Here is a 27,092-nt window from a genome sequence, read left to right as displayed (position 1 = left end):
TTAACAATGTATGATATAACATCCCATAACAGGTACATTGCCTGTTTTAGTTTTTTAGTTTTTTAGGGGGTAGATCAGCTTAATATTGCAGATAGATTGTAACTTCCATCAATGTAATTGTCTGCATCACTTCCAATCCCCCATGTTTTTTTATATACATATATACATACATATACATATTTTCATATATATATATATACACACATATACATATATACATACACACATACATACATACATACATACATACCTACATATACATACATACACATACATACATACATACATACATACATACATACATACATACATACATACATACATACATACATACATACATACATACATACATACATACATACATACATACACATACATATCCATTAAAAATATATATATTCCCCTTTATTACTTTCCAACCCCAACACCCTTTCCCTAATTGGAGTAAACTAGTGAAGAACAATGCTTAGGCCTCTACTTCCAGCTTACATTGACTGTTAATTAGGTCTAAACATTGACTGTACGAAGAATTGAAAATGCAACAGAGTAGAAGAAGTGGTATCTATAGATATAGGATTATTGTGTCTGTGAGTGTGTGTCCTCTGAGGCAGAGATCAGTTCTTGTTTCGCTCTAGGTCTGTGTTTGAGGAAGTAAATTTGAGCGCTGTGGATGTTGAAGTCTTCTAGGTGTCTCTCTGACTGACTGTGTGTGCTGGAGACTTCCTGACTGTGATGGCCGTGCTGTGAAGGGCTAGTGTGGGATTACCGACACACACACACACTCTAGACTTTGGACAGCTGAGGCAGGACCGCAGGACGAGAGGGGCACACCCACCGCTGGCACAATGGTAACACACCTCCACCTCACACACTGATGCAGACTCTCCTCACTAGGGCTTGTCTATTCTCTCCATCTATACACTGAGGTTTCATGTCTCTCACAGACTTACTGAAGAACATGGCCTTATATGTTAAATTGAGGTCACTTGACACAGCTGTACAGTGAAGTCTCACATTCTGCCCTGAAGCTGGCACTTTGAAGCCTGGCAACTGCTGACTTTGAACCGATGGTGAAGCACAGTAATGTTCAATGGTGTCTGACTGAGATTTAAACCTGTTCCATTCTTCCTCCTACACAATAAATGGAAGTAATGTGAAATGCTAAAGATATGCCAAGATGATGAAAGGAAAATAGATAACTGCTGTGTTCTATCGCTCTTTTCAACAACTATCATACAACAAAGTGCTGCAGAACAGTAGGTAGTGGACGTTAAGTAGTAGAGAATGGAACTCCTTAAATGGAGAAGATGCTCAGGTTTTAGTGAGCGTTCCTACACTAGAGGGATAGATATATCCTCACATTTTGTGGTAAGAGTGTGTGCTTCTCTGCTGCTGCTACAATTGTTGTTTTTTTCATGATCAGAGATTGGATTCTCATGACTTTAACAAGACATGTGAGAAAAAATACATGTAGGTACGGCAGCATTGATCAAAAGCATTCAAAACTGTCCAATCAAATGTAAAAAGGAGCAGTAGACGTGTCTATTGTTCCTTAGGAGCTGGGTAAGTTCTAACGGCAGGGATGTAAGGAGGGACTGCAGCAGTGGCGTGTTGCAAAGCTGAGAGGGTTTCTCAAGATGCACTGGCGAGGCATGAGAAGGGAAGTGCAGCAGCCCTGAGAGAGAGACAGAGGGGCCTGTGGTTTCTATCACAATACTTCCTCCTCACACTCCCAAGCACAGATCCTGCCCCTAACTGGATATGCAAACACAGAATTTCAAAGATAACAGAATTAGCCAAATTTACATTAAGCTTACATTAAGACCGTTTTCATTGATAGATAGATTTTTGATGCCTTGTCATGACTTTCTCTGCAACAGGCTGACAGTAGTCACAGTGATGATGAATGGAATACAGTAGTAACACAAAACATCTCTCAGGTCTGACACTACACAGCAGAAAGTGGGCCAATTTTAACATATCACTTGATCAACAGTCACATCAGTATGTATGTAAAAACAAGGTGTCAGTCCCATGCTGGTGATGTGGGAGAGTGAGAGAGCGAGAAAGAAATGAGTACAGTCAGAATTGTGGTTTTACCCGGCTGTTTTCGAGCCGAGCAGATTATTTATGGATGTGGTGTGATATGTGTGCCAAACATACAGCCTTATAAGTCAGGTTGTTCACATGAAAAGTGTGAACAACCACCCCCGAGGAATTACCACCCCCGAGGACTGCTGGTTTTCTTACAGTATCTACTGTACATGTTATCTTACTGATAATTGAATATCATTGATTGATTAGCCAGAGAGTTGACTGACTCACTTGTGTTGAAATATACAGATGTATTAGAATACCAAAGTTATCAGCAGCTGGTTGACAGTTGTAACTCAGACCACAGTAACCTACTTTCAGGTTCCACCACACATCAAATCAAACCGGTGTTGGGAACCCAGACAAGGCTAAGACCATATCATCCAGTGTAATACAACATCTTTGGCCCAACCTGGGCCACCTCAACTGTGGTGATGGGGAAGTCAGGAAGCTCTCTGCACTATGTGGTGAAAGTGATCATCATATTGTGGGCATGGGTTGAGAGTAGAACATGTAAAGGTAGTCCTTTAATTGGCAAACCATGGCCTAATGGTGTACTTTAAACTGAGCGCCCTCCCATTCCACAGACTCCTATCGGTGGCATCTATATTCAACAGATACCATAACTACTGGTTATCACTCTGGTAGATCAGAGTGGGAAGCAGTACTTTACAGCGATGGCCAAATTGGCATACGCTCACCTCATCTACTGCTCGTTGCCTGGTAACTTTCCTCAGCTTCCTGTACGGATAACCACAGTTAGTCACATTCTTAATGACACGGTTACACACAGAGAGACCCTGCTGCTGAGAAACTTCTCTCTGTTGTCTGCTGGTGCATGTGCCTTCCAATTACAGTAGGCCTATGCTTCCTCTGGTTTTCTATACCCTGCCTTCTCCTGTTTGTAGATACCCTCTCATAATGTACTGTAGCTCACATTCAGTAAGAACTAGGTCCTCTACAGATCTACCTCTGCTTTTCACTCTACCTTAAATACAAACAAAATGATGTGCATTCCCTAACCCTAACCGTGCTCTCCTGCAGGGCAGTAAGTACCACTGGCAGAGTCAGAATGTCAAGCAGAGCGGTGTGGACGACATGGTGCTGCTGTCCAAGATCAGCGAAGATGCCATTGTGGAAAATTTGAAGAAGAGATTCATGGATGACTTCATCTTTGTATCCTATTTGATTGTTTGTTAGAGAGTTCCTTTATCAAGTCTCACAAAAACAATTTTTCCTGTGAAGAGTTGGGTATTCTAATGTCTCTGTTCTTGATTCTTTAAATGTCTCTTCAGTGAAAGTTAAAAATAGGCGGGGAAGTACACTGTGAAGACACACACTCTCTCAGACTGATATACAGTGGGGAAAAAAAGTATTTAGTCAGCCACCAATTGTGCAAGTTCTCCCACTTAAAAAGATGAGAGAGGCCTGTAATTTTCATCATAGGTACACGTCAACTATGACAGACAACATGAGAAAAAAATCCAGAAAATCACATTGTAGGATTTTTAATGAATTTATTTGCAAATTATGGTGGAAAATAAGTATTTGGTCAATAACAAAAGTTTCTCAATACTTTGTTATATACCCTTTGTTGGCAATGACACAGGTCAAATGTTTTCTGTAAGTCTTCACAAGGTTTTCACACACTGTTGCTGGTATTTTGGCCCATTCCTCCATGCAGATCTCCTCTAGAGCAGTGATGTTTTGGGGCTGTCGCTGGGCAACACAGACTTTCAACTCCCTCCAAAGATTTTCTATGGGGTTGAGATCTGGAGACTGGCTAGGCCACTCCAGGACCTTGAAATGCTTCTTACGAAGCCACTCCTTCGTTGCCCGGGCGGTGTGTTTGGGATCATTGTCATGCTGAAAGACCCAGCCACGTTTCATCTTCAATGCCCTTGCTGATGGAAGGAGGTTTTCACTCAAAATCTCACGATACATGGCCCCATTCATTCTTTCCTTTACACGGATCAGTCGTCCTGGTCCCTTTGCAGAAAAACAGCCCCAAAGCATGATGTTTCCACCCCCATGCTTCACAGTAGGTATGGTGTTCTTTGGATGCAACTCAGCATTCTTTGTCCTCCAAACACGACGAGTTGAGTTTTTACCCAAAAGTTCTATTTTGGTTTCATCTGACCATATGACATTCTCCCAATCCTCTTCTGGATCATCCAAATGCACTCTAGCAAACTTCAGACGGGCCTGGACATGTACTGGCTTAAGCAGGGGGACACGTCTGTCACTGCGGGATTTGAGTCCCTGGCGGCGTAGTGTGTTACTGATGGTAGGCTTTGTTACTTTGGTCCCAGCTCTCTGCAGGTCATTCACTAGGTCCCCCCATGTGGTTCTGGGATTTTTGCTCACCGTTCTTGTGATCATTTTGACCCCACGGGGTGAGATCTTGCGTGGAGCCCCAGATCGAGGGAGATTATCAGTGGTCTTGTATGTCTTCCATTTCCTAATAATTGTTCCCACAGTTGATTTCTTCAAACCAAGCTGCTTACCTATTGCAGATTCAGTCTTCCCAGCCTGGTGCAGGTCTACAATTTTTTTTTCTGGTGTCCTTTGACAGCTCTTTGGTCTTGGCCATAGTGGAGTTTGGAGTGTGACTGTTTGAGGTTGTGGACAGGTGTCTTTTATACTGATAACAAGTTCAAACAGGTGCCATTAATACAGGTAACGAGTGGAGGACAGAGGAGCCTCTTAAAGAAGAAGTTACAGGTCTGTGAGAGCCAGAAATATTGCTTGTTTGTAGGTGACCAAATACTTATTTTCCACCATAATTTGAAAATAAATTCATTAAAAATCCTACAATGTGATTTTCTGGAATTGTTTTAATCAATTTGTCTGTCATAGTTGACGTGTACCTATGATGAAAATTACAGGCCTCTCTCATCTTTTTAAGTGGGAGAACTTGCACAATTGGTGGCTGACTAAATACTTTTTTTCCCCACTGTATATATATATAGGCACACACTTACATGCACACACACTCACACACAAACATGTACACCTGCACACAAACAAAACATCTTATAAAGGACTTTATACCATGTAGAGAGATTTCAGATTAAAGATCACTGAGGTCATATCACTGGCCCATAGCATTGGTCCTTCCATTCTGTATCATAGGTGACAATAGATGATGCTCCTATTGACACGTTAGCAACAACACAATAACAAACATACCATCCTTGCCTCAGTCATCCCCCTACCACACATCTTCACACATGTATGTATGCAATAACAGGACTACACTGTTCCTCTTTTGAATTCACAGCATGACTCAACAGCAAACTTCCCTATTTTTGGTACACTGCACATTTGGCACTTACGTCATACTTTGTGTGAAAAAATATTTATATTTTTCTTTTTGAAAGGTTGACATCATCATCAACAATTTCAATGTGATTGTTTCAATATTACATGATTTCACCAGAAACACCCTCCCTATTCCGTAACAGTCATGTGCAGACCTATATTGGCTCTGTGTTGATATCAGTGAACCCATTCAAACAGATGCCCTATTTCACTGACCGGGAAATTGAACTCTACCAAGGGGCTGTGAGTAAACCATCCTATTGTTCAATGATTACTTTGGCATTTATATGCCCATTAATTTCCTTGTTTACCTTAGTAAATGAAATGTGTGCACAACATTTGAGAGAAATAAGCTTTTTGTGCGTATGGAAAATTTTGGGAATGTTTTATTTCAGCTCATGAAACATGGGAGCAACACTTTACATGTTGCGTTTATATTGTTCAGTATAGATTCATCTCTCCCTCTCTCTCTCTCTCTCTCTCTCTCTCTCTCTCTCTCTCTCTCTCTCTCTCTCTCTCTCTCTCTCTCTCTCTCTCTCTCTCTCTCTCTCTCTCTCTCTCTCTCTCTCTCTCTCTCTCTCTCTCTCTAGGCCCAATATGAAAACCCTCCCCACATCTACGCCCTGACTGATAACATGTACAGGAACATGATGATCGATCAGGAGAACCAGTGTGTTATTATCAGGTGTGTCATTATAACAGTCTCACATTTTATTAATAAAGTCTGCTTTCTCTTTCTTCTGGCAGGCAGGATGTAGGCCTAGTGCTTCTCTGTGCCTCCGTCTTACACACCTTAGGCCAGTGTTTCCCAACCCTGGTTCTCGAGTAGCCCCAACAGTACACAGTTTTGTTGTAGCCCTTGACAAACACACCTCATTCAACTCATTGAGGGCTTGATGATTAATTGACAAGTTGAATCAGGTGTGCTTGTCCATGGTTACAATAAAAATGTTGGGGGTACTCGAGGATCAGGGTTGGGAAACATTGCCTTAGGCCTTCTCATGTGTGTCATGCCACCCAAGCTCACCGAGGCCAACTTTCACTGTTTTTCTCAAAACTACCGAAGAACCAAAGAACCAAAGAATCAGTGTTTAATTTCCTTTATACCGGAAATAAACTATGAATTTCATGTGTAGCCATAGTTCACCTTTCCAGAAAGCTTCACACAAAGTGATTGACATTGCCCCTAATATGTCTGTGTGTTATGTGTGTGTTGTGCCAGCGGGGAGAGTGGAGCTGGGAAGACTGTGGCTGCAAAGTACATTATGGGTTACATCTCCAAAGTATCAGGAGGAGGTGATAAAGTGCAGGTATTACAATATTACCATTTCCATTACCATTAAAAAAACAACTATTAGCATTGCCATTACTAATGACTGTGAAGGAGACTCTGAAGTGCTGTGTCGTGATATGTTTCTCCGTATGTGTCTTTCAGCATGTGAAGGACATCATCCTCCAGTCTAATCCTCTGCTGGAGGCCTTCGGCAACGCCAAGACTGTCCGCAACAACAACTCCAGCCGCTTTGTGAGGGACACGTACAGCAATCAACCTTCCTTTTCCCCTTATTTCTCTTTCTATCCTCCTCATCTTGTTCCTCCTCCTCTTCTCTAGACACTGTATGTGGCCTATCAAAGTAAGACTGATACTGTAAACTGTTCATTTCTGCAACTATTTGTTTGGAACTCTAACGGGTCTGTTAGTCACGTGCTATCTATTCTTATAGCCAATACACTGTGCACAGAGGTTGTTGTTTTTCCTGTGCTCTACCAGAGATGATCTGCATTCTGCAGACTATATACCCACAGCAGCAGTATGCAACAGTCACCTTTCACCCTCGCCCCTTTCCCTATTGCTGAGACCCTGAGACGTTATCGTCAGTTCCTAGCCACATCCACATGCAACAGTACAGCCTTTGTAACTGAGTGCCTGTCACCTCTGGTGTTTCCTGCCTCTGAGGTGCTCTGCTGTATGTACTGCAGGCCTCTATTATGGAAGAGCAACACAATGAGATCAAAGAGCTGTGTAGTAAAGTAATGTAACCAACAATTTACCCATCAGTGGTTGCTTAAAAGGAGAATCCACTCAAAAAAACATATTTTGGTATTGTTTTCATTCGTCTACTGTTGATACAGTCCCAAATGTTTAGCATGTCAGCAGTCAAGTTCTTAAGATATTGGACTTTCAAGAAGCAAAGTGTCACCAGCCACATAATCATGATGATGCAAAATGCAGTGGACTAATGAAAAAAATACTAAAAGATCGTTTTTGAGTGGATTTTCCCTTTAAAGGCTAAATATCCTTCCTACACGTTTATGTTATTTACATACAAATATATTTTTAGGGAGTTTACCACAACTTTGAGGAGCTTGTGTCACTGCTCTGATGCTCTCATTTCACCAGTCCATACTAGGGCTATATCCCCACTCCAAACCAGAACCCTCAAGTCATAATTTGAGTGATATGTTTTTGTGTGTGTGTTCTGATCTAACAGGGTAAGTACTTTGAGATCCAGTTTAGCAGAGGAGGAGAGCCGGACGGTGGTAAAATCTCCAACTTCCTCCTTGAGAAGTCGAGGGTGGTGAGCCAGAATGAGAACGAGAGGAACTTCCACGTCTACTACCAGGTCAGTCAGGCCCTGAGCTAGGCCAGCAGTGACACAGCTACCCACAATGACTCTCTCACTACCTACCCATCACCTCCTACTGGCCTTTCATACAACTGGGTGAGAAGGTGAATGACCTTCTCACCCTTGAGCACATTAACGGTTCTGTAGTATTTCATAACTGGGTGTGAATTGTTGACGTGTAATTAATGTGCTGTAACTTTCAGTTGTATTTATCTGAACTGTTGTATTTAGCTAATAGAGGGAGCCAACCTCCAGCAGAAAGAAGGCCTGGGCATCATGACTCCAGAATACTACTACTACCTGAACCAGTCAGGGACATACAAAGTGGACGGAACCAACGACAGCAAGGACTTTCAGGAGACAATGGTACTTTACTCCATCAGGGTTTAAAACATAGAATACACATTTTTCACAGAAGCACTGGGAGCAAATTGACACTTCCGGTTTATATTTGTAATACAGGCTTATAATTTGCAAAATATACTGTTCTATTGCGTATTCTTCCATCATATTCCCTCAGTCCCAGTTCTAGATGTTGTTGTGTGTTGTTAGGACCAGGAGTAATGCCTCTCTGTTGTATTTTGTCCACAGGAAGCCATGCATGTGATTGGGATCCCAGAGGCCCACCAGGCTCAGGCGCTGCAGATCATAGCAGGAATCCTGCACCTTGGAAACATCAGCTTCATAGAGGCAGGCAACTATGGCCAGGTGGAGAGCACTGACTGTGAGTGGGAGACATGGGAGCGCAAACATGCATAATACATTCATAAATGCAACACCCAGTGAAGATGGAAAAAATTGGGGATTTGTCCTGTTTGTATTTTCTCCCTTCCAGTGCTTGCCTTCCCTGCCTATCTGCTGGGCGTTGACCCAACGCGTCTGCAAGACAAACTGACCAGCAGAAAGATGGACTCGAAGTGGGGTGGAAAGTCTGAATCCATCGATGTGACGCTCAACCAGGAACAATCCACCTACACCCGCGACGCCCTGGCTAAGGCCCTCTACACACGACTCTTTGACTACCTGGTGGAGGTTAGGGACATCTACTATAAACTGCAATGATACACACACAGACATAAATACAGTAATGACATGTCCGTTTCATACTAATTAATTATCCTCATACCAGGCCATAAACAAAGCCATACAGAAACCTCATGAAGAATACAGCATCGGAGTTCTTGACATATATGGCTTTGAGATATTCCAGGTAAATCGTATATTAAATACATAGAAATGTACATCTCTGATTGGATAACGAGACAAGACATAGCTATGATGATAATATGTTGTAACATTCTCTTTAACCTGGATGTGTGCTTTCTGACAGAGGAATGGGTTTGAGCAGTTCTGCATCAACTTTGTCAACGAGAAGCTACAGCAGATATTTATTGAGCTGACACTGAAGGCTGAACAGGTACAAACCACTCTCAAACATCAACACTTTACATTTCTTTAAGAGGTGTCTTGGATGTTGTTTAATAGTTATATTGGCATTGTCTATCTCTCTATGTTTCTCCCAGGAAGAGTATGTTCAGGAAGGAATCAAATGGACACCAATTGAGTATTTCAACAACAAGGTTGTGTGTGACCTCATCGAGAATAAGTTGGTAAGCTCAAAATGACACAATATCTCAATGTAATTTCCTCAAATGTATCTACAGTCACATCCAAAAAGTATTGGCACCCTTGATAAAGATGAGCAAAAAAGACTATCAAATAAATAATACAAATATTACGTATATTGTGAAAATATTATTATTTTATACTAATACAATTGGTCAGAGAAATATATTGTGTTTAACAAGTAATACCATTTTTTTAAAAGATGGGTGTCAAAATTATTGCCACCCCTGTTTTCAATACTTTGTGCAAACCTACCCTTTACGAGGATAACGGCACTTAGCTTTTTTCTATCATGTTTTATGAGATTGAAGATCACATCGGGAGGGCTCTTAGACCATTCCTCCACACAGAATCTTTCCAGATCCTTTATATCTTTCGGTCTGTGCTTATGGACTGCCCTCTTCAATTCAAACCACAGGTTTTCAGTGGGTTTCAAGTCCATAGACTGAGATGGCCTTTGCAAAATGTTGATTTTGTGTTCAATTAACAATTTCTTTGTGGATTTTGATGTTGCTTGGGATCATTGTCTTGCTGGAAGATCCAATTGCGGCCAAGTTTCAGCCTCCTGGCCGAGGCAACCAGGTTTTTGGCTAAAATGTCCTGGTACTTGGTAGAGTTCATGATCTCCATAACATCAAAGATCCACCAGCATATTTTACAGTAGGTATGACATTATTTTCTGCATATGCATCCTTCTTTCGAGGCCTAACCCACCACTGGTGTGCGTGCCAAAGAGCTCTATTTTCGTCTCATCTGAGCATAGCACCCGGTTCCAATCCAAATGCCAATGCAATTTAGCAAACTCAATCCGTTTACATTTGTTGGTTGCTCTCAATATAGGCTTTTTTATGGCAACCCTTCCAAATAGCCTATTGGCATGGAGGTGGCGTCTAATTGTAGATTTGGAGACTTGTTGACCCCAAGATGCGACCAAGTTCTGTAATTCTACAACTGTGGCCCTCAGACTTTTCTTTGCCTCCGGAACGATCTTCCTCACTGTGCGTGGGGACAAGATACACTTGGGTCTTCTACCAGGTAAGTTTACCACTGTTCCAGTGGTTTTAAACTTCTCCATTGTTGCCCTAATAGTGTTAAGTGGTGTATTCGGTTTTCTGTGGGTTTTTTGTACCCATTGGCTGATTTATGAAAGTCAACAGCCATTTGTCTCTTTTCATTAGTGAATTCTTTGCCTTTCCCCATGGTGATGGATGACAAATGGATTTTGCATGCGTGTTACCTCATTTTTATACCCCAGGGAAAGCCACAAAAGGCTACAATACAGTTCCTTAAAGATGCAGTATGCATAAATCGTTCCTCCATTTCCTGGTTGCTAAAATTCTAATTGTTTGCCTAATTTCAGTTTGTGACAATACAAACAAGTATAGTGTAGATAATCATTGTACCATCTAAACCGCTGTCAAATATCCGTTCCATAACCAAAATTATTTTGTTTTTAGCTGTTTGAAGCTGGTGTACAAAACCAAAAGTATAAGACGCATAAACAAAACTTAAGAATGGGAAGCATAAAAATAGCGCACATAGAACAGATCTACCACTTCCTAGACTTGCTTTTAATGCGAATGACAGATCTATAACACATATTTATATGTTATTTGGTCAAGTCGCCAAAGAAATTACATATTGCAGCTTTAAAGGGCAACTACACTTCCTGATTTGACCTCCTGTTTTAAACTTGCTTAATTAAGAAATGCTAGCGGCCATGACTGAATTCAAACGTGAGTTAGTTTCAGGGTGTGGGTGTCTCTTGTGTGTGTTTGCAGGTGGTAAGAGTTAGCCTAATTATTTGCCAATTAGCTTCAGCCGGCTGGTGTGTGACAGTGGCAAAGTTGGTATGACTTTGCATAGCCTATCTTCGGGGCTAGTATCTCTGGGGCTAATTACACAGTGTAAGTCTTGAATGAATCGTGAATAGTGATGAGTGAGAAAGTTACAGATGCACAAATATCATACCCCCCCCAAAAAAATGATAACCTCCACTGTTATTGTAATGGTGAGAGGTTAGCATGTCTTGGGGGTATGACATTTGTGCGTCTGTAACTTTCTCATTCATCATTATTCACAATTCATTCAGGACTATGTGTAATCATGGTAGCATCCACATTAATGTAGAAGTGTTTAGAAACATATTTTATTCTTATTTACAATAAAAGTGACTCCAAAATGACACAATACATTATTTACCATTCATTCATTTCTATTGGGCACAAAATCATCTGAAACACAACCAAAACAAACAGCAAATGCATCCAACAAGTTTGTAGAGTAGGAATATGGGACGAAATACTAAACCTTTGACTACACTACCAGTCAAAAGTTTGGACACACCTATTCATTCAAGGGTTTTTCTTTATTTTTACTATTTTCTACATTGTAGAATAATAGTGAAGACATCAAAACTATGAAATAACACATATGGAATCATGTAGTAACCCAAAAAGTGTTAAACAAATCAAAATATATTTTATATTTGAGATTCGTCAAAGTAGCCACCCTTTGCCTTGATGACAGCTTTGCACACTCTTTGCATTCTCTCAACCAGCTTCACTTGGAATGCTTTTCCAACAGTCTTGAAAGAGTTCCCACATATGCTGAGCACTTGTTGGCTGCTTTTCCTTCACTTTGCAGTCCAACTCATCCCAAACCATCTCAATTGGGTTGAGGTCGGGTGATTGTGGAGGCCAGGTCATCTGATGCAGCACTCCATCACTCTCCTTCTTGGTCAAATAGCCCTTACACAGCCTGGAGGTGTGTTGGGTCATTGTCCTGTTGAATAGTCCCACTAAGCGCAAACCAGATGGGATGGCGTATCGTTGCAGAATGCTGTGGTAGCCATGCTGGTTAAGTGTGCCTTGAATTCTAAATAAATCACAGACAGTGTCACCAGCAAAGCACCCCCACACCATCACACCTCCTCATCCATGCTTCACGGTGGGAACCACACATGCGGAAATCATCCGTTCACCTACTCTGCGTCTCACAAAGACACGGTGGTTGGAACCAAAAATCTCTAATCTGGACTCATCAGACCAAAGGACAGATTTCCACCGGTCTAATGTCCATTGCTCGTGTTTCTTGGCCCAAGCAAGTCTCTTCTTCTTATTGGTGTCCTTTAGTAGTGGTTTCTTTGCAGCAATTTGACCATGAAGGCCTGATTCACGCAGTCTCCTCTGAACAGTTGATGTTGAGATGTGTCTGTTACTTGAACTCTGTGAAGCATTTATTTGGGCTGCAATTTATGAGACTGGTAACTCTAATGAACTTGTCCTCTGCAGCAGAAGTAACTCTGGGTCTTCCTTTCCTGTGGCGGTCCTCATGAGAGCCAGTTGCATCATAGCGCTCGATGGTTTTTGCGACTGCACTTGAAGAAACTTTCAAAGTTCTTGAAGTTCTCCGGATTGACTGACCTTCATGTCTTGAAGTAATAACGGACTGTCGTTTCTCTTTGCTTATTTGAGCGGTCCTTGCAATAATATGGACTTGGTCTTTTACCAAATAGGGCTATCTTCTATATAGCGTCTGCTAAATGGCATATTATTATTATTATTATTATTATTATTATTATATACCACCCCTACCTTGTCACAACACAACTGATTGGCTCAAATGCATTAAGAAGGAAAGAAATTCCACAAATTAACTTTTAACAAGGCACACCTGTTAATTGAAATGCATTCCAGGTGACTACCTCATGAAGCTGGTTGAGAGAATGCCAAGAGTGTGCAAAGCTGTCATCAAGGCAAAGGGTGGCTACTTTGAAGAATCTCAAATATAACATATGTTTTGATTTGTTTGACACTTTTTTGGTTACTACATGATTCCATATGTGTTATTTCATAGTTTTGTCTTCACTATTATTCTACAATGTAGAAAATAGTAAAAATAAAGAAAAACCCTGACTGGTACTGTACTTTAATACACATAAGTGAATTTGTCCCAATACTTTTGGTCTCCTAAACTGGGGGGACTATGTACAAAAAGTGCTGTAATTTCTAAACGGTTCACCCGATATGGATGGAAATACCCTCAAATTAAAGCTGACAGTCTGCACTTTAACCTCATAGTCACTGTATCATTTCAAATCCAAAGTGCTGAAGTACAGAGCCAAAACAACAAAATTGTCACTGTCCCAAAACTTTTGGAGCTCACTGTCGCTCAGTATCTGTGTTATTAATTTGATACAGTCTTTTTTGCTAAACTTTATCAATGGTGCCAATCATTTCGGATGTGACTGTATATTATGTTTGTGGCTACCACTCTACATTTCTAACAATCCCTCACCCCCCCAGAACCCGCCAGGCATCATGAGCGTGCTGGATGATGTGTGTGCCACCATGCATGCCAAGGGTGAGGGGGCAGACGGCACCCTGCTCCAGAAGCTCTCTGCGGCGGTGGGCACACACGAACACTTTAACAGCTGGAACTCTGGCTTCGTCATCCACCACTACGCAGGCAAGGTGAGTACCAGGAGAAGACAAGAGTTCTAAACTCAAAACTGATTTAAGTAAACACTTCATGTGGGTAGATGTGGGTGAGGTGTGAAGGTTGGTGTGGATTTTAAGGTTGACACATTATGTATTATCTGTCACCTCAGGTCTCCTACGAAATAAACGGCTTCTGTGAGAGAAACCGGGATGTGCTTTTTACTGACCTTATTGAACTCATGCAGAGCAGCGAACAGTATGTATACCTCCATCTTTACCTTAACAGACAGATCCCAGTAAGCAAAACCTATTTGACGTCAGGTTCATTTTATGTGCTGAACGAAAGGTGAAAATACATATTTTATTCACGTCGAAAGTACAATTTATGGACGTCGAAAATACATATTTTCCGGACATTGAAAACACATTATCTGCACGTTGAAAATACATATTTTCCAGACGTTAAAAATATGTATTTTTCTGACGTTGAAATCAGGTGCATTTTAGGTGCTGAATGAAAGATGAAAACAACGTATTTTCTGGATGTCAAAAAGACATATTTTCCAGACGTTGAAAATACAACATTTTTTGGTCATTGATTCTATGGCCAAATTTCAACTGCTCATACATTCTCAATGACATAAGCATTATATCACATTAATAATTTTAGGAATATAGGAAAGAGGAGCCAACTGAAGATTGCAACTTCTTCTCCCAAGTGGCGCAGTGGTCTAAGGCACTGCATCGCAGTGCTAGCTGTGCCACTAGAGATCCTGGTTCGAATCCAGGCTCTGTCATAGCCGGCCGCGACCAGGAGACCCATGGGGCGGCGCACAATTGGCCCAGCGTCGTCCAGGGTAGGGGAGGGAATGGCCGGCAGGGATGTAGCTCGGTTGGTAGAGCATGGCGTTTGCAACGCCAGGGTTGTGGGTTCGATTTCCATGGGGGGCCAGTATGAAAAGTAAAAAAAGTATGTATGCACTCACTAACTGTAAGTTGCTCTGGATAAGAGCGTCTGCTAAATGACTAAAATGTTAATGTAACAGAATATTTATTATTGCTCCCTAATGACGGGATGATTGATACCGGAGCTCCGACACAGTTTTCGAAGCACTACTGATGTTACACTACCATCTGACAAGTGTCGGAACTCAGAACTGAGAGTGCCGAACTTTGCTGGAAGCTTTTAGTTTTTATCTAGCTAGATATTTGATATTTGCATTGTTTGCTCTATAACATTTAACATTTTAGTCATTTAGCAGATGCTCTTATCCAGAGCGACTTACAGTTAGTGAGTGCATACATTTTTATTTTTCATACTGGTCCCCCGTGGGAAACGAACCCACAACCCTGGAGTTGCAAACGCCATGCTCTACCAACTGAGCTACACGGGACTACAACCCATTCGTTCATACGCCACAGTGATATACAATAACGCCGTGACAACAAAAAGACAACAGTCACACAGTGGCGGAATAAATTCAACTACACATACGTTTGTTTAATCACAAAACCGGAGAGCAACATCTGTCCGGTAAAGTCCACAAAGCAAATATTGCATGTAACAAACAGTTATATGACCTGCAGTATGGTCAAGCAAGTTCATGTTTTTGACAGTTTACTACTGATTTAGAACCACAGAGTTACCGCAAGTCAGCACAAAGACAACAGGAGCACCGCCTCCACTATTCCAGCACCATTTCAACTTAAACATCATCAAATCAACAAGGCTTAGTTTAATACACTGAAAACAAACTTAAAGATACCAAAAACAATTTAGTCCCAATCGATGTTGCTAAATATCATGTGGCTGTCCATGGCACTGATTTCTGTGTGTTTGTGTGTGTGCTTGCTCACGCAAGTGGAAAAACAAAAAGTTGAACCCCAATGCCATCCTCCTCTCTTTCATGTTGGCAAAACGGTCTATGGCTCTGTCATTCAGTACACTTTTAGTTTTTGTTTTCATAGGCTACCTAGCTAAAATGCTTGCAAGCCTAACTTAATGTGAAAAGCAATTCAATATGGTCCTCAATCTTGTCCCCATAGTGCCTTCATCCGCAGCCTCTTCCCTGAAAACCTCAACACAGACAAGAAGAGCAGGCCCACCACTGCTAGCTCTAAGATCAAGGTAACAGTCCCCACTCTACTACCAGCACTATGGTTCAGTGGTTGAGTTTGAGGTTATTAGTACGTGGTGGTACATCCCTCTCTTATGTTCTCTCTGCAGAAACAAGCCAATGATCTGGTGAACACGTTAATGAAGTGCACCCCCCACTATATCCGATGTATCAAACCCAACGAGACTAAGAGACCCAAGGACTGGGAAGAGAGTCGGTGTGTCCCTATAACACCCCCTAACAGACATCATATACAATAGCAGAACATTTAGGGAATTCAGCAGGGAGCTATAATGCTCTAGTTTGGAACATTAGAACATAGAGGATATTGAACCTGTGTGTGTGTGTGTGTGTGTGTGTGTGTGTGTGTGTGTGTGTGTGTGTGTGTGTGTGTGTGTGTGTGTGTGTGTGTGTGTGTGTGTGTGTGTGTGTGTGTGTGTGTGTGTGTGTGTATTTAGGGCCAAGCACCAGGTGGAGTACCTTGGGCTGCGGGAGAATATCCGTGTACGTCGAGCCGGCTACGCCTACCGCAGAGTCTTCAATAAGTTCCTACAGAGGTGAGTCTTACTTACTCTTAGGTGTGTGTCCTTCAGTGTCTGCTGGGTGTCCTTCAGTGTCTGCTGGGTGTCCTTCAGTGTCTGCTGGGTGTCCTTCAGTGTCTGCTGGGTGTCCTTCAGTGTCTGCTGGGTGTCCTCTCAGTGTCTGCTGGGTGTCCTTCAGTGTCTGCTGGGTGTCCTTCAGTGTCTGCTGGGTGTCCTTCAGTGTCTGCTGGGTGTCCTTCAGTGTCTGCTGGGTGTCCTCTCAGTATGTGTGGGGGGATGGAGGGTGTACTGTATGCTCTACCCAGTGCCTGACTCACTGTGTTTGGCCTGCAGGTATGCCATCCTGACGGCGGAGACGTGGCCGTGCTGGCGGGGGGGAGAGCAGCAAGGGGTCCTGCATCTCCTCCGCTCTGTCAACATGGACACAGACCAGTACCAGATGGGACGCTCCAAGGTCTTCGTCAAGGCCCCAGAGTCGGTAGGGACCAACATAGTTCTCCCTGGGAAAAGTGCTGTTTCTCAATGGGACTTCCCGGTTTAAGGGTGAATACATGAACTGTATTAAAAGGTGTGAGGTATTCATCTATACACTGCAAAGTAATGTATTTGAAGCCCCTTACACTTCAGTGTTGTGATGCAAAAATTCTAGCAAAATGTATAGCGCATAGAATTAAAAAGGTATTGTCGGATATTATTCATTCTAATCAGACAGGTTTTTTACATGGAAGATACATTGGATATAATATAAGGCAAGTATTGGAAACAATAGAACACTATGGAAAATATGGGAAATTCATATTCATAGCAGACTTCGAAAAGGCATTTGATAAAGTTCGACTGGGGTTTATATATAAATGCCTGGATCATTTCAATTTTGGAGAATCTCTTATAAAATGGGTCAATATCATGTATAGTAACCCTAGGTGTAAAATAGTAAATAATGGCTATTTCTCAGAAAGTTTTAAACTGTCAAGAGGAGTGAAACAAGGTTGTCCACTATCGGCATATCTATTGTGGCCATCGAGATGTTAGCTATTAAAATCAGATCCAATAATAATATCAGAGGATTAGAAATCCAGGGCTTAAAAACAAAGGTGTACGCTGATGATTCATGTTTTCTTTTAAATCCACAAATAGAATCCCTCCACAGCCTCATAGAGGATCTAGATACATTTTCTAACCTCTCTGGATTACAACCAAATTATGACAAATGTACTATATTATGTATTGGATCACTAAAAAATAAAATTTTTACATTACCATGTAGTTTACCAATAAAATGTACTCGGAATACATATCCCAAAGGAAATAAATGATCTCACTTCAATACATTTTAATAGAAAGTTAGCAAAAATAGATAAGATCTTACTACCATGGAAAGGAAAATACCTGTCAATTTGTGGAAAAATCACCCTGATTAACTCTTTAGTATTATCCCAGTTCACCTATTTGTTTATGGTCTTGCCTACGCCTAGAGAACAGTTTTTTAAATTATATTAGAAAAAAATATTCAATTTTATTTGGAACGGCAAGCCAGACAAAATTAAAAGGGCCTATTTATATAATGAATATGAATTCGGAGGACAGAAATTATTAAATATTAAAGCATTAGACCTATCACTAAAAGCTTCAGTCATACAAAAGTTATACTTAAATCCGAACTGGTTCTCAAGCAAATTAGTAAGATTGTCTCACCCAATGTTCAAGAAAGGCCTTTTCCCCTTTATTCAGATTACAACAACTCATTTGAAAAGGAAATCATCTCCCAAATATCACTATTTCTAAAACAAGCCATAGAAAGTTGGTTGCAATTTCAATTTAATCCTCCAGAAACGACAGAACAAATAATGCTACAAATATTGTGGTTAAATTCAAATATACTAATTGACAAAAAACCTTTATTTTTTGACAGAATGTTTAAAAAAGGTATAATCTTCGTAAATGATATCATCGGTAGGACTGGTGGAGTTATGTTGCACATGCAGCTAACAAAAACATATGGAAATGTCTGCTCTACCCAAAATTACAACCAAATAATTGCAGCCTTACCGCAAAAGTGGAAGAGGAAAGTGGAAGGGGGAGAAAGTAAGGAACTTGTCTGTCGGCCTTGCATTAAAGAACATAAAACTGTGATAAATAAAAAAGTATATCAGTTTCACTTAAGGACCAAAGGATTGACAGCCGTCCCATATAGATCGCAAAATAGTTGGGAAGAGATTTTTGACGTACCGATCCCATGGCATAGTGTTTATGAACTGACACGCAAAACGACACCGGATTCAAAAATTAGAATCTTTTAATTTAAATTATTATATAAAATTCTTGCTACCAATAGAATGTTATTTATATGGGGGATACAATCTTCCCAGCTCTGCAGATTTTGCTGTGAAGAGACAGAATCATTAGATCATTTGTTTTGGTTCTGTCCATTTGTAGCTTGTTTTTGGACACAGGTCCAGGAATGGCTAAAGGATTGCAATATTTACCTGGAGCTAACCTTGCAGATAGCATTACTGGGTGATCTGAAAAGTCATAGTCAATCGATCAATAATAATAATGTTTATTTTTTATTCACAATCTGTAGAAGCAATGAGAATAGAAAGGTTTAGAGACAATCCCCCAAAACATTTAGGGGGGGGGGGGGCTCACGCCGTGGACGACGAGGCAGCAGGAGGCCGCGATAGAGCGGTTCCGCTGTTTAGCAGAGGAGGCCACCAGATTAGGGGGGTCATTGGTTCAGAGGGAGCAGAAGGAAAGTGTAGAGGCACGGCGAGAGGAGCTGGTTAGGCAGCAGAAGGAGCGGGGGTTAATGAAGGAACCCAGTCCCGCTCCTCGCACCAATCAAGTGGTGCGTGTCGCCAGTCCGGTCCGGCCCGTTCCTGCTTCCCGCACTAAGCCAGTGGTGTGTGTTCCCAGTACGGTTCGGCCCGTTCCTGTCCCTCGCACCAAGTCAGTGGTGCGCGTCGCCAGCCCGGCCCGGCCTGTTCCTGCTCCTCGCACCAAGCCAGTGGTGCGCGTCGCCAGCCCGGCCCGGCCTGTTCCTGCCCCTCGCACCAAGCCAGTGGTGCGCGTCGCCAGTCTGGTACGGCCCGTTCCTGCTCCCCGCACCAAGCCAGGGGTGCGCGTCATCAGCCAGGTCCGGCCCGTTCCTACTCCCCGCACCAAGCCAGTGGTGCGTGTGTCCAGTCCGGCACGGCCCGTGCCTGTTCCACCGGTGCCTGGTCCGGCACCGGTCAGCTGCTCCACTCCGGAGCCAGAGCAATCCGCTCCACCGGGGTCCAGTCCAGCTCCGGTCAGCGGCTCCACTCGGAGCCAGAGCAGTCCGCTCCACCGGTGCCTGATCCAGCTCGGTCAGCGGCTCCACTCGAGCCAGAGCAGTTCGATCCACCGTCGTCGGGTCCAGCTCCAGTCAGCGGTTCCAGACCAGACCAGGGGCGCAACAGGGAGGCGGATAATAGGTGGTGGTCACGCCCGGAGCCGGATCCGCCTCCGAGGCGGAATGCCCACCCGGCCCCTACCCTGTTATGTTTAGGTTGCTCGGTCGGAGTCCGCACCTTTGGGGGGGGGGGGTACTGTCACACCCTGGCTCTGGGGACTCTTAAATGTTGAGCCAGGGTGTGTAGTTTCTATGTTGTGTTTTCTATGTTTAGTTTCTAGATCGTTTAGATCTATGTTGGCCAGGGTGGTTCCCAATCAGAGGCAGCTGTAGCTCGTTGTCTCTGATTGGGGACCATACTTAGGTAGCCTGTTGGCACTAGTGGGTTGTGGGATCTTGTTCCGTGTAAGGTATGTTGTTTGTATGCTACCTTGGACTTCACGTTTCGTTTGTTGTTTTGTCGTGTGTTTAGCCGTAAATAAATATGAATGCATATCACGCTGCGCCTTGGTCCTTCTCGTCCGTAAACGATCGTGACAGGATGAGACTAATAACAAATAAGAACAAATAATAACAAAGATCGCTAATAATGTAAGCATACTGTGTCCATAATAAGTAGATAGGTTGTATGTTGGGAGCTTTTGGAAAAGAGCACAGTTAGAAAGATATGGCATATAGAAGCAAACCGGATGGACATCATGAAAATGATCGGAGAGGTTGAGAGTAGAAGAAGTTCAGGAGCAAAAAAATAATAATATATATATATAATAGAATTATTGTAAAATTAACTGTGTCCATAAGGTGTAGATCAGGGGTGTCAAACGTCCGGCCTGCGGGCCGGATCAGGCCCGCAAACGGGTTTAATCCGGCCCGCGAGATGATAAAAAAAAAAAAAAAAAAAGGTCAAGTATAAAAATGCACTGCAATTTTTCTATTAAATAAACTGCTGTTCCAATTGCGTCCACTGGATGGCGCAATAGCAATTGTGTTAAGCAAGCAAACTGTTTATACCGGGGCAGAGCAAGTAGGTCAAGCACGTGCAGCCAATGAGCTACTTTGTTTTGCCCGCAATATTTATTACCATCGCCACTATGTGAGTCTTCATGCCGACAAATATGACAACTTTCAAGGACAGCGGAGAAGAGAGAAGGTGAATGAACTGTTGGTGGGTCTGAAGAAACAGCAGTCTGTGTTTACTCACAGCCGAGACATCAGTGACGCTGCAGTGAAAGCTAGCTACCTCATTGCTAATGAAATCGCAGTGGCTTCAAAACCATTTAGTGAGGGTGAATTTGTAAAAACATGCATGATGAAGGCAGCGGAGATTGTGTGCCCTGAAAAGCGGCAGGCTTTTGCAAATATTAGCCTGACAAGAAACACAGTTGCAGACAGGATTTCCGATCTTTCAGTGGATTTGGACAGCCAGTTGAAGCAAAAAGTAAAGTCATTTATTGCGTTTTCGGTTGCTATTGATGAAAGCACGGACATTACAGATGTTGCACAACTGGCCATTTTCATCCGCGGAGTTGATGACACATTGACCGTCACCGAGGAGTTCGTGGAGTTGGTGCCGATGACAGATACAACGACAGCAGCTGATATTTTTACCGCACTCGCCGGGCGCGCTGGACAGGGTCGGAGTGGACTGGTCCCGCGCTGTCAGCCTGGCTACAGATGGTGCGCCTCAATGATCGGGAAAAAAGCAGGCGTTGTGACAAAGTTCAGAGAGAAAGTGCAATCTGCAAATGGAGGATGTGATTTTTTGACTTTTCACTGTATTTTGCACCAGGAGGCTTTGTGTTGCAAGTCATTAAAGATGGATAACGTCATGAAGGTGGTCATCCAAACTGTTAATTTAATCCTATCCAGAAGCCTGAATCACTGTCAGTTTGACAGCCTTCTCAGAGAGAAAGACCACATCTATGGCCTGCCATACCACACTGAGGTAAGATGGTTAAGCCGAGGTGCTGTGCTGAGGCGTTTCTTTGATTTACGAGAAGAAATTGAACAGTTCATGGAAGAAAAGGGCAAACCAGTGTTAGAATTTCATTCCGCAGAATGGATGCAGGACCTTGCATTTATGGTGGATGTTACAGAGCACCTGAATAACTTGAACAAACAGCTGCAAGGGTGCAACAAAGTTGTCACGCAGTATTATGACAGCATACGTTCTTTCAAGTTGAAGCTGTCATTGTGGGAGACGCAACTTGCCGGTGGTGATGCAGCTCACTTCCCCTGTCTGAAAAATGTGTGCGCGACCCAACATGTGGCAGACATGAAGCGGTTCAAAGATAAAATAACGGGACTGTTACGGGAGTTTGAGCAACGCTTTCAGATTTATGTTTATATGTTTTTATGTTGATGTGCTATTGTTTTTAATTGATTTTATTTTATTTGTATATTTAACCTATTCTTGACTCTGTGGTTCTTGCACTTGTTTGGGGAACAGGATTTCATTATTTTTATCTACATTTCTGCCTGAGAAATGACACCCTGATATAGTTCTGTGATCTGTGAAACAGTTCTGTTAATCACTGAGGCATTGTGTGTTTGTGTGTTCTTTTTCTTTAGAATTTTCAAATAAACTTGACGTGTTTTATGATTAATAGTGATGTTGTGCTTGTACTATTTTGGACACACTGTCCTTAGGCTCCAGCTTTATGTTGTATGTTGATCGTATTAAAACAAAGAAAACAATCTGAAGTTGTTGTTTTTAAGTTATATATACCATGATTTTTCCGGTCCGGCCCACTTGGGAATAGATTTTCCTCCATGTGGCCCCTGAGCTAAAATGAGTTTGACACCCCTGGTGTAGATAGTAAGTATAGGCCAGAAGTAGAGGCCTGGGCATTGTTGTTCACTAATTTACTCCAAGTAGGGAAAGGATGGCGGGGTTGAAAAGTAATAAAGGGGAGTATATATATAAAAAACATGGGGGATTGGAAGTGATGCAGACAATTACATTGATAGAAGATACAATCTATCTGCAATTTTAAGCTGATCCATCCCCCAGAAAAAAAAAGGAAAAAAAAGTAATGTATTTGATCTAAGCATTCCCTCTCCCCTCTCCCCTCCGTCTCCTCTAGCTCTTCCTATTGGAGGAGATGAGGGAGAGGAAATTCGACACGTTCGCCAGGACCATCCAGAAGGCCTGGAGGAAGTACATCGCCAGGCGGAAATATGAACAGATGAGGGAGGATGGTGAGTGTGTCAATGATCCTGGAGAGGTGTGTGGGGATGGAACAAGAAAGAAAAATGATTATACATAAATGATACAGCAATGAATATGCCCTCAGAGGGTCTTCCTTAACATTCCCAGGAACTCTCTCTCCTATGTTGTCCCCAGCCTCAGACATCCTGTACAACTCTAAGGAGCGGAGGAGGAACAGCATCAACAGGAACTTTGTAGGAGACTACCTGGGACTGGAGCAGAGGCCTGAGCTCAGACAGTTCCTGGCCAAGAGGGAGCGAATTGACTTCGCAGATTCTGTCAACAAGTTTGACCGCAGGTTCAAGGTGAGCATACCCTTTCCTCCCCCACAGAGCGCTGAGGAAAACAGAGCCAATGTCTGGGTTAACAGCACAGCATGGGGTTAACTTCTTCCTTCTTCCATTTATATCCACTTACTCTCTCTCATTCTCTCCCCCTCCTATTCTCTCTCTCCAGTCCATCAAGAGGGACCTGATTCTGTCTCCCAAGGGCATCTACCTGATAGGCAGAGAGAAGGTGAAGAAGGGGCCAGAGAAGGGACAGATAAAGGAGGTGTTAAAACGGAAGCTGGAGTTTGAGAGTATCCACTCTGTCTCTCTCAGGTAAAGGATTTTTCTCACTGCTAAACTTAGAATAGCGTATAACAGTGCAGTGTGATGTAATTTACAGGCAGTGTCATTGGGAGTTTTTGTGGTTAAAGTGGTTAATGATAAACAGGAACTGATAACACAGGATCTGTTAAAACTCCCTTTGTGCTATTATATCACCCTACTGTGTGGGTGTGACACTTCTTTTTGTCTTCTACCAAAGCCAATCCCTTAAAACTCTCCATTTATATATTTCTCCCACTCTCTGTAGTATGAGACAGGATGATTTCTTCATCGTGCATGAGACTCAGTATGACAGTCTGCTGGAGTCCAACTTCAAGACTGAGTTCCTCAGCCTGCTCTGTAAGCGCTATGAAGAGGTGACCAAGAACAAGCTGCCTCTCTCCTTCAATGACAGGTATTACTACACACATACTGGATAGCGACATCCTTGCTATATGACTCCATAGTTTAGTGGATTGGATTAAGTTTGGATAAAAGCATCTAGTAAAATGACTATATCATTCATGTCCGCTGTTGTGGCTCTCTGTAGGCTGGAGTTTAGGGTGAAGAAGGAGGGCTGGGGCGGAGGGGGCACCCGTGTTGTGGTGTTCCAGAAGGGACAGGGGGACCTGGCAGAGATCAGACCAGCTGGAAAGACCCTCACCATCACCGTGGGAGACGGCCTGCCCAAGACCTCCAGTGAGTAACAGGAAGAGAGAGAAGCACATACAGAAGGAGAAAAGAGAGAGACATACTGTAGATACAGATGGACATGTAGATCTATAGAATACTAAGGCTGACTTGGTATAACATATCCTATTCATCTTAATATGTCATCCTTTGAAACTCTCCATGTTTATTTTGTCAGAGCCCACCAAGAAGGGAGCGCTACAGATCCGTGCAGGCGGCAGGAGTCAGCCTCCCAGCAGAGGTAAACTCATTATTCTGTTCAGCCATGTTCCTACGTCATCAGCAAGCCTCACTCCATGAACATGGACTTGTATTTCTTACTATGAACTGTGTACCACCACCATGATAATTATGTTGAGGTATTAGTGTATGAATGGATATACTGTATGTCTGTCTTGTGTTTACCTTGTATCTCTGTTCCTCTTCTTTGACTAGGGTCCCAGAATGGTGCACCCAGAGGTAGAGGTGCTCCACCGCCCCAGCAGTCAGAGCACACCTACACCTCCCAGAAACAGAATCGCCCCCCCAGCGCTGCCCTCCCCAAACTGGGCTCCCAGAATACCAGACGAGGCGCGGCCCAGACTCAGACTCAACAGGGGAACCTGGACTTCCTCAACGTGCCTGACCAGGGCGTGTCTGGGTGAGCTGAATAAACTGAGCATACAGTGGGAATTCACAAAAATATACTATCTGCAGTGAAGGATAGAAGTTGAGCTCTCATCTCTCTCTCCCTGTATATCTAGGATAGAAGTTGAGCTCTCATCTCTCTCTCTCTGTATATCTAGGATAGAAGTTGAGCTCTCATCTCTCTCTCCCTGTATATCTCATCCCTTTCTATCTCTCTTCAGAATGCAGAGGAAGAGGAGTATCAGCAGCCAGCGGCCGCCCCCGGCCCCGTCCAGCCGGCCCAAGGCCAAGCCCCGCCCCATGGGCCCGCGTTGCCGGGCGTTGTACCAGTACGCTGGCCAGGACACAGACGAGCTCAGCTTCGACGTCAATGATGTCATCGACCTGCTCAATGAAGGTAAGGTACACGTATGGAGGGAATAGAATAGTACTCGATTGTTTATTTGTGAAAAAAGAAACTGTGTCCATTCTGAACAAAGGAAAGGGGAAGAAAGAGGAGACTAGAGCACCTACACTGAGGTGTTTGACGCTTGGCACTAGTACACCACTGCTGTAATGCTTGAAGTGCTGATCATGAATAAGCACACAGCATCAATTCATGCTCAGACCTGAATTGGATGAGGCATTAGGCTGTAATGTGTATGTAGTCCACAGCTGTTCATCTCTCTGTTTTCATTTTTTTTTTTACATTTGAAATTTTAGTCATTTAGCAGACGCTCTAATCCAGAGCGATTTACAGGAGCAGTTAGGGTTAAATGCTTTGCTCAAGGCCACATCGACAGATTTCTCACCTAGTCAGCTTGGGGATTCGAACCAGCGACCTTTCGGTTACTGGCCCAACGCTCTTAACCGCTAGGTTACCTTTCCCTTGTAGATGCATCAGGCTGGTGGAGGGGCAGGTTTCGTGACAAGGAGGGACTCTTCCCTGGGAACTATGTGGAGAAAATCTGATGACTGCCTGTCCTGTGGCCCAACAAACTGAATGTGTACAACAGACATAACGATCCACTGTAAAGCAATGGTGAATTGCCTGTAAGCCAAACAGTAATATCTGATTCACAAGCGTTTCAACAGGATCATGTTGACACCAGTTCTTTGTATTATCTGCACAACAATATCAGTACAGAGAAAGAAACAAGTTGAAAAGCTAGCTGAAAAAGAAGACTGTGCCTTTTTACATTTTCATGTGTGTTATATTGTCAGACATAACTGATTTAACTGGGCCTTATTCCAGTTTCACAGACGAGGACTTTGATGCAAAGCTTTGAGGTGCTAACTCAAAAGAGGATGCAATGATTTTATGCACATAAAACATTGCTTTGTGATAAACCATGTGAACAAATGTAGGGCCATCAAGTGTAGAAGAAAAATCATCCCAAAAATCCCTATTTTCTATTTAAGTAAATACTACCTGTAAGCAACCCCTAGGAGGTACTGTTGCACCATTTCCATGTCTTAAATTCTTGCAAGTGCTCTGAAAATAAAAGGTTGACTGATGTATGATAATATACATTGTTCTTTGGTGTTATAAGCTTCTAATTACAAATATGCTGGATTTTTTCCCCCCTACAATTTCTGCTATGTTGGATTCATTATTGATACACTGTTTGTGTCATCATTGGCATCATGTGTAACTAAATGAAACTTTATGCTAGAAGCCCACCTCGTTCTTACATCATGTTAGCGATCTGTGATGAACCCTAGAATGCATCCTTGTTGTTCAAAGTGTCGTAACCCTGTACGAATGCTGTCTTCAATATGGCTATGTATGATGTTGTCTTGTTTTGTATGCTTTGTACAAAATAATAAAATGCAGCACGACAGGA

The 27,092-nt window shown here is 42.7% G+C and overlaps 1 protein-coding gene across 2 annotated transcripts; it reads left to right on the top strand.

Moving 5' to 3' along the window:
• The first annotated feature begins 670 nt into the window (after positions 1–670).
• Positions 671–27,092, top strand: LOC121540292 (unconventional myosin-If-like). 2 transcript variants are annotated; one of them, XM_041849057.2, is made up of 28 exons: positions 671–848; positions 3,139–3,270; positions 5,572–5,661; positions 6,009–6,103; positions 6,641–6,728; positions 6,854–6,943; positions 7,911–8,042; positions 8,277–8,411; positions 8,637–8,769; positions 8,881–9,077; positions 9,175–9,255; positions 9,376–9,462; positions 9,569–9,655; positions 13,979–14,146; positions 14,284–14,369; positions 16,160–16,241; positions 16,341–16,447; positions 16,689–16,787; positions 17,106–17,250; positions 23,235–23,349; positions 23,495–23,664; positions 23,816–23,961; positions 24,218–24,364; positions 24,500–24,648; positions 24,818–24,880; positions 25,075–25,279; positions 25,488–25,663; positions 26,141–27,092. In XM_041849057.2, exons 1-28 carry the CDS (start codon positions 846–848, stop codon positions 26,215–26,217), a joined length of 3,285 nt encoding a protein of 1,094 aa, XP_041704991.2. In that variant the 5' UTR covers positions 671–845; the 3' UTR covers positions 26,218–27,092. The 2 variants fall into 2 exon arrangements, with proteins under 2 accessions (XP_041704991.2, XP_045063707.1); XM_045207772.1 differs by lacking the exon at positions 671–848 and having other exon boundaries at positions 3,195–3,270; positions 5,537–5,661.

This window comes from Coregonus clupeaformis, chromosome 26, assembly GCF_020615455.1.
Source record: "Coregonus clupeaformis isolate EN_2021a chromosome 26, ASM2061545v1, whole genome shotgun sequence".
NCBI lineage: Eukaryota > Metazoa > Chordata > Actinopteri > Salmoniformes > Salmonidae > Coregonus > Coregonus clupeaformis.
Note: the sequence above shows the minus strand (reverse complement) of the source record. Positions and strands in the feature narration are given on the sequence as shown.